Source organism: Arachis ipaensis, chromosome B7 (assembly GCF_059453495.1).
Source record: "Arachis ipaensis isolate K30076 ecotype BB chromosome B7, ASM5945349v1, whole genome shotgun sequence".
Classification (NCBI taxonomy): Eukaryota; Viridiplantae; Streptophyta; class Magnoliopsida; order Fabales; family Fabaceae; genus Arachis; species Arachis ipaensis.
The window spans coordinates 136932263-136940762 of record NC_142442.1 but is presented as its reverse complement, the minus strand read 5'-3'; the positions used below and the strand labels follow the sequence as shown (position 1 = coordinate 136940762).

General features: G+C 35.0%; 1 protein-coding gene across 2 annotated transcripts; it reads right to left on the bottom strand.

The window, feature by feature from the left end:
* Positions 1-2244: 2244 nt before the first annotated feature.
* LOC107606099 (C-jun-amino-terminal kinase-interacting protein) lies at positions 2245-8203 on the bottom strand. 2 transcript variants are annotated; one of them, XM_016308072.3, is made up of 6 exons: positions 7764-8203; positions 6842-7635; positions 5804-6546; positions 5602-5691; positions 3240-4007; positions 2245-2939 (listed from the first exon to the last, which is right to left on the bottom strand). In XM_016308072.3, exons 2-6 carry the CDS (start codon positions 6939-6941, stop codon positions 2814-2816), a joined length of 1827 nt encoding a protein of 608 aa, XP_016163558.1. In that variant the 5' UTR covers positions 6942-7635; positions 7764-8203; the 3' UTR covers positions 2245-2813. The 2 variants fall into 2 exon arrangements, with proteins under 2 accessions (XP_016163558.1, XP_016163559.1); XM_016308073.3 differs by having other exon boundaries at positions 6842-7577; positions 7764-8163.
* Between the last annotated feature and the right edge of the window lie 297 nt (positions 8204-8500).

The following is an 8500-nucleotide window of genomic DNA, read 5'->3' as shown; positions in this document are numbered from 1 at the left end:
TGCACCCCTAGTTGTATGAGTCATTTTGACTAGGATTGAGTTAATTTAATTGGACTTGGTTATTAAAAGCGTTGGTAGGTGTAGCACCAATGAAAAAATATATTATGTTGTTCGAGCAGATTAGTTTGCAGTGTGCCAATGTAGTATGAAAATTATTTCTTTTTCGGTAATGATTATTATTTGAATTATAAAAGCAATAATTTTTGTTAGGAAAAATTCATCAATTTTTTAAACTTAAAACCGGATTGGACTAAATATACAACCCGAACCCGAGTCAGAAATTGCATTGGATCAAAATTTAAACTGGAAAATGGCACGTATTGAACCATTCTAATAATATTAAAGCTAATTTACATGAATAAATAGTTTAAGATTAAAAATTACGTAAATATTCTAAACTAATTTTCGTTACACTTCCTATTTTAAATTGGTTTAGGATATTTGAGTAACTTTTAATTTTAAACTATTTATTCATATAAATTATCCTAATATTAAGTATAAAAAACACGCTTAATATTTATACTTAATATCAGTATCTTTGTTCAATTCTGAAATATTTTATTTTAAAATATTTTTATGACATTTTATCTATATTTTACATAAGATATATTAAATTTATATTTCTCAAATAATAAAAAACACTTAACAACAGATTAATATAATTTTTTTAATTATATATAGATTTAGGATTTTATACCCACACATTTTTTTTAAGTTCAACAGTATTTTTTAAATATTTTATGAATAGTATATGAAATTAAAAAGTAGTAAATAATTTAAATAATAAAACTTAAATTAAATAAAATCTCTATAAATAATAATTTTAAAACTTAAAAAATATCCATTGTCAACATGAAAAATTTATATAATAGAAACAAAAAAGTTGATATTAATATACAATTCTGTTTTTGATCACTTCACACTAAATTTATACACACTCCTCTCTCAATAGTAAATTATGGGCTTTTATAGAATTTTATGCAACCTTGCATAAATCGTGGGTCTTTTTTGAGTTTCATGAAAGGCTATGGTAAATAGTGAGAATTTTTTGTGGATTACGTACATCACTCAAAACCTACCCAAATTCCATGATTTACTAAGGCAAAGTCCATGCTATTTATGTCATAAATAGTAAGTTCTCTTATGATTTTTCATTTAGAGATATTCTCCACATTCAAGTAATTTTGATATCCAAGTTAATCTAAGTAATTTTAGATCACACGCTTTTTCCACTTTCTTCTCTCCTCACGCTTCTTCTCTTCTTCTTCTTCTTCTCTTCTCCCGCTCCCGCACTTCTTCTTCCTCCTCCTCATTCTCCTTATTTTTCACGTTCCTTATTCTTTACGTGTTTTCTCCTTATCGTCATTCTTTTGTTGTTGTTGCTGCTGTATTTTTTTTTTCTTTCCTCCTTCTCTCCTTAGTGAAGAAGTAGTAGAAAGTAAAGAGGAAGAGTTTTGAATTGTGTAAAACAGAAATGAACCAAACATGTTATTATGGTGAAACAATTGTATAGTACTGAATGAACAAAACATAATCCATTATATAAAATCTTCGAAACACCTCTGTCTACAATTTAGAGATTATCAATTCAATTCAAATTCAAAACACCTGCGTCAATTCAATTCAATTTAGCAAAATGTTGGTGTTGTTGGTGATGACGATAACGAAAAAGGAGAAGAAGAAGAAGAGAAAGAGGAGGAGGAGGAGGAGGAGAAGCAGAAGAATCTGCGTGCACAAAGGAGAAGGAAAAGGAGAAGAAGGTATACGTGAATTTAAAAGAAGAAGAAGAAGATGACGTATGCGTGTATTTGAAAGAAGCAGGAGAAGAAAAAAAGATAAAGCGCGCTCTTTTAATGAGAGTGATTTTTGTTGGTATTAGACCTACTTAAATAAAACTTGGATGTATAGTATAACCCTTATATTTATTTGTAAATTTTTAAAATATCCACAATTTATATTAAAAATTTGAGGACAAAATTATAGCCATTTTACTTTTAGTATAATCTAATAAATTATTGAGAACATGGAAATCCCAAAGTGGTAAAAACTTGATTGTGATGTATCCTTTTCTCTCAAGAAAAGAACAAAGATAAACTCCCTTTATGATTACAGTTGTGTGACAGAAAAATGGACAGGATATCACATGTTCTGTTCTTTTATGGGTATTCTAGGTACCTATCCTAAAACACATGGTAAAACGGGATTGGCAGTGCCACGCTGTATTTATCTCTTCCCAACGAATCAAGAGATTAACACTTGTGAATTGAAATATTAGAAAATAGTATTCAATTGAGAACGGATTTACAAAGCGAATTCCTGTATTGACGTGATCTTTGACAGTGGAAAACAACCGGTTACTTCCCCTGATGAAAAGCCAGACTTCCCAAGAATATAATCATATCAACATACTCTAAAATTTAAAGTAAACTTTTGATTTTTTCCTTTTTTTCCGTAAAATTGACCAAAAACATCATAAACTTTTTATCATGTAGAATCAAACCCTCTTGAAAGAAAAACGGATCAAAATACCCCAAAAGATGCAATTGCCTAGCACCTTCCACTGCAGACAAAATGGCCCCTACCCTATCCTACCCAACCAACCTATAACTTTTAACCCAAAAAAGGAAAAACCCTGTTAAGCAGGCAGGATTGAGGCACCTGTGACTTATTGCAATATTTGCAAAATGCAGGGTCTCCAATCAAAACCCACCTTTCACTCTCAAATTTTCTGCCTTTAAAATCAAAAGGGAAGAATGTTACTAGCCATCTGCCATCAAAAATTGAAACTTTGATCTGTCCAGGATAAAACAATATCAAGCTTCAGATCCGGAGTCAGCAGAAGCACCATTCATGTTAGTAGCATATGATTCAAGCAACTTGGACAACTTTGGCTGCATTCCCTGGCATAGCTTTAATGTAGTGGTGCCCAACTTCATGCACTACAACCACAGAGTAAACATAAGTAAGCCTTTGGGCCAAAATGAATTTGATATAACAATAAAATTTGCCCAGCCAAGTTTTTTTCACATTAAGTTCTTAAAAATCCCCTCACTAAATTATAGATGTAATGTGATACCAAATCACTCAAGTCTTGCTTGAGTAAACAGACAAGCAAGTTTTGAACTCATTTTCACAAAGATGGAGCTCACATTATAAATTTAATTATCGAATAAAAGCCAAGAAAAATCCCAATTCAAAAGATCTTCAATAGAAAACAAAATCAGATTAAGAGTGCTCACTTCCTGATAGAAGGCATTGATCTCCTCTTCTGTGAGTCCCTCATCCTCACCAGAATTCTCCTCCCAGCCAAGAGAACGAAGGAATGCTGCCTCTTCCTCATCAGGAATTGCATCTTTTTCTTCATTATCAGCAAGTCTGTGAACATCTCCATGAGCATTACCATTGCTGGTAATTTCAGCATTGTTCTCAAGATCTTGAGTACTTGCTTGAAGGCCACCAGCTCCCCCATCTATATCATCAGATTTTTCCACCGTGGGTGGTGAAATCACTCTGCTTGAATCTGGAAGAGCTGTGGAGGTGTTCATCATTGTCTTCTTCTTGATGTTATTGAAGAAATCATTTCGGCTCTGGAGTTGAGACATCAAGTGTTTCTTATCCATAGTGGAACCTAATTTAACATCCAAAGAAGGTGCCCTCCGCTCGGTCGGGGATTTAACATTATTGGGATTCTTCAAAGGTGTTGAGGCACCTGCTGAAGCAACAGCAAGTTGATTTCCAGGTCTGCTGTTAGAATAATTTGTTGGAGTTGGTGGATCCTTGAGATGAGGGGAAATACCATTTTCATAGACAACTGGCTTAACCACTGATTTCAGATCAGTAAACTTTCCAGATGTCTTTGGAGCATCACCCTTGGCATTTACATTGCGAACAGATTGATTAGCAATGTGCAACACAGAGGGTTGCTGTGGCACACTTTTGGCAGCAATACTCATATCAGCATTTCTTACTGTTGCTTTGGGCTTTGACTTGTCAGAAGAATTGTTAACCTGAAAAAGAACACCATCAGCAACTCACCAGTGTAATATAAAAGAAATCACAACCTTTGTCGCAGAAACTTATAGTGTTGCAACATATCTATAACTCAATTGATATCATTTACATCCATATATCATTATCATTATAACTCAATTTGACATCATTTACATCCATATATCATTATCATTCCCAGAAGTTGTGCTGGAACCAGAATATGCCAAGAGAAATGTCAAGAGATGGCAAGTTGTCACTTAATATGAAAGTAGTAAAACTATTTTATAAACCAATAATTGTAAAACTAACACACATTCATAAACTGCCCGGTGCACAATGTTGAAGCAAAAAAGAAATAAAAATAAATTAACCAGTGATACTTGCGATCTACTTTAGCCTTTGAATTCAGACCACATAATCAAATCCTAAAAGGCCAAAAAATATCATCTAGCTGAATAATGAAGTACTTCTTCTAATGCTACTCTATGTTACAATCTTAGATCATGCTTAAGGTACCAGAATGCAAAAACTTATGGTCAGGATAGATATTACTAGAAACATTATATTCATTAATTCAATGCACCCTATTACACCAGAGTATTTGTCATGACATAATGCAAGGTTTTCAAGCAAGGGAGAGAAAAACCATATAGCATATATGTACATATGATAGAAAATATTTGGGTTGCTTATAGAGGAAAGACAGAAGAAAGAGGAAAGGACTAATAAAGTGAGGAACAGATAGTGGTTGCCATAAATACCACTCTAGTCATAAAAGTTGTGTATTGAGTCAGAAATAGCAATCAAGTATAAAGATAAACTTTAGAGCAAACTAGAAACATTGTATATGCTTCCTATAATTGTTATACCTGCCAAGAATGCCACTGGACATTGCCAAAAATACCATTCCATATAAATAATGGATAACACTTTGGCCATTTATAGAGGGAGAATGGTGAAAGAGAGGACTAACAAAGTTACATACAGCTTGGTAGTTTCCATTAATACCACTTTGTATTCACAAATTTCTGTAGATGCCCTAAACCAAGCAGCACCTTATACACGTTTCCCACGTTTGATTCACACAAATAACACTTGACCTAAATGACTAAAAGTAATGTCAAATTTTAATTGGGGGGAAGAGGCTTCAGAAAGCGCTGTTTAAAATCTGCTTGCAATAGCACAAAATAAAACCAATGGAGCAACACAAGGTTACAAGATCTCTAGTTTGTTAATGCTGCACCAATTCGATGCCAAGTCATCCCAATCATATAAATGATAAAAAAAATCAATACCAAACAGGACTAGGGGATTTTTATATTGAATAATTTGTTTGGCCGTTTTTGCATGTCTAATGCCCTCCCAAGAACCCCCCCCCCCCCCCAAATCATCTGTAATGCATTCCAGGTTGTTCACAACTGTGAACTTCTAATACTTCCCCCCATTATCCCAAATTCTCAACCTCAAATCAGAAGTTTGCAAATATTATACCTCTCATTAGAAAAACTAAATTGGCCAAGAATAAGTGAGTGGAAAAAGCAAGCTTGCTAATAAATGACTATTAAAAGCAGACATAAGAATAAAACAATAGTTCAATGGCAGTTTTCTCACCAAAGCCTTAGGCATTGATGGTGTCACTGGAATCAATTGCCTAGACTGCTTGATAGCCAGCTCTTCAAGTCTCTGGGTTTTGACTGACACCTAAAATTAGTTACAGCATAATTACTGATAATGAACATAAATAAATTCATTTTATGATAACTATATATAAGAACACAAATGAGGATAGGGACAAAACAACTATCTCAACTACCTGGGGAGTAGAACGAGCTCGGGAGGGTGTCTGTGCCAAAGCTTCGGCCATGTTAAGACCAACAGCTGACGTATTTGCCGTTGAAGTTATAGATCCAGAAGTTGGAGTAACTGTTTGTTGCACTGATAGAGACCCAGCAGCTGTGCTTCCAATTATAGCAGGTACCTCTGCGAGTGCAGATGTCCATCCTTCACCACCAATCAAAGCTGAGCTGCCAACAGGTAGACTCTGACTAGCAGTGGCACCCAAACCAGGAGATGATACTCTTGCAATTTCAGTTATTCCCTGCTTCTCTTCAGCTCCAAGTGACGGAAAATCCTTATCAAACACAGCTTTCTGAATACTACTCCCAGAAAGTATACCATTGCTATTGTTAGGGTTGCTATTGCCACCAGATTTTGTATCTACTGCAAGTCTGTGGGGCAAAAGGTCACTATGTTTCTTGGAAACCATCGAATGGGAACGCCGCAAAGCATCCCTCTCCGTCCTTCCAGGAAAGAGGTTGGCCAATGGATCAGAACAGTCACGATCCCAGTGGTCTCCATAACTGGATCTATCTTTGTCTCTGTCACGATCCTTATCCCGATGACCTCTGTTGAAACTACTGTAGGCATGCTTGGCAGAACCATTAATAGAATTCCTCCGAGAATTAGATGATGATGTCCGTTCAAGATACCCAGAGCGAGGACCATCAAAATCATTTGTGGCCTTAATAGATCTATTCCTTGTGTGATTGTTAGCATCTAGACAACAATGCTAAGAGTTAGTAACTTATTATTACCCCACCCCCCAAAAAAAAAGGATTAATAAATAAAAAACTTTATGGAGATTACAGTTATTTTCTGAACAAGTGTTTATTAGCTGCTATATATTAGATAATTGATAATTATAATTAACTACTTAATAAAAGGAATAACATTTGTATTATATGAGAAAATATATAAAATAATATAATTAGCTAATTATCTGAAGCCTTAATTTTAGTAAAAGATGTAGAACATGAAAAATATACAAGAAAAATTAGAGCAAAGAATATACCTGTATGAGTAGATGGATGGTGGGCTGAACTGCCAGCCCCGGCAACACTTCCAGCACTTCTCAACCATTCTGGAACTAACGCAGGTTCACTTTTTTCCATAACGAACACTGAACATGATCAGAACTAACTCAATTGCGCGAGCACCTTCTTCACCACCCCTACCCCTTAAACAAAAAGACTTATACTTGACTATGAAACTTCCGAATCTAACTCTAGCAACTCATCTTTCTTTCCTCTAAATGCCAAGACTAATTAAGAAATAACCTTCTTCAGTATCGAAAAGACACAATTCCAAACGCCAATGGCAACAATACCACCATGAAATTAGATTAATCCACAAATCAGAAGTACCATCCAGCTGACAATAAACCGAAAGCTTATCCTCACAGTAGCAACAACCCCACAAATCTAATGGTCTTCTATCACTATATAGAAACTACAATCCAATGCTTAAACTATCTCATATATTCCGCAATCAAACAAGGCGTCAAAACAGAGGGGGTAGAAGCAATTCCCCCAATGACTTGTTAAAAAACCAAGACAATGCCGTGAATGGGAAATAAGGGTTCTCTATGCCTCCATCTTCATCCAAAAAAGATGGATTCGCATTCAGTACGAAACTCTAATAGAGGCCCTCACCTCCAAATGGCAGAAACCGATCCCCGCACCAGAACAGGCACGGTTATAGCAACAATGGAACTCCAGAAATCAGCAATTGAAGAGAACGCAATATCCCTATTGTGTTGAGCGCAGAACGTAGAGATTAAAAAAACCGTTAGGAAATACAGAAACCCTAACAGATACGAAAGAACCTAGGGTTAGATAGAGTCGTGAAAATTAGGGTGAAAATTAGAAACCGAAGAGGCGTGTGAGGAGAAAGAGGGAAAAAATAATAAGAGAGAGGCAGAAAGAGAAACTAACCCTAGAGTTGAAGGAGGTGGAGGCAGTGATTGGTGAGGATACGAAACGCAACCGTTTCGGTAACCGCCCAACCTAGCCAAAGCGGTGTCGCCGATTAGGAGAATGCGTTTCGGAGTGAACAAAGAAAAAAAGAACAAGAGATTTTTTTGCGTGGGAGATAGTGCGAATGAGAATGGAAGGAAGCAGAATGAAGACGAATAAGATGAAACGAACAGAGGGAGTGTTGTTGCTGTGTGTGTGAGTGTGTGTGTTTTGGGAACGGAATTGACAGAAAATAGGGTTTTGTTTTTGTGGGAGAGAGGAGTGCGGTGTGTGGGTGTGTGTGTGTGTGTGAGAGAGAGAGAGGGTATAATTTTCTGTTACTTTGGGGGATGAAACGTATGAACAACAGACTCTTCCTTCGCCTCAATGTGCTATACTCCTACCCTATGACAAATCCTAAATTCCTTTTTCTTCTCTTCTTTTTGAGTAACCATACAAAAATAAATATATTATCTGCATAGTAAAATTAATTATTAATTAATTATATATTTATAGAGTTTAATTTTGATGTTATGACGGTATATACAGTCATACAATTATATCTGTTTTTTAAGATATTCACATGGTTAATATAAAAAGTAGTTATTTTTAGATGCACATATAAAACTACTTTATATTAATAATACATTCAAATTTAATTCATATTTATATATAATGTTAATTTATATTTTATATGTGTAATTAGTTAGTAATTA

What these genes read in the sequence shown, in the direction of transcription:
- LOC107606099 (XM_016308072.3), bottom strand. Translation starts at nt 6,941, where the DNA reads ATGGAAAAAAGTGAACCTGCGTTAGTTCCAGAATGGTTGAGAAGTGCT. An exon ending in CCATCCATCTACTCATACAG is followed by an intron (nt 6,547 to 6,841) that starts GTATATTCTTTG and finishes ATTGTTGTCTAG; the next exon opens with ATGCTAACAATCACACAAGG. An exon ending in GAGCTCGTTCTACTCCCCAG is followed by an intron (nt 5,692 to 5,803) that starts GTAGTTGAGATA and finishes AACTAATTTTAG; the next exon opens with GTGTCAGTCAAAACCCAGAG.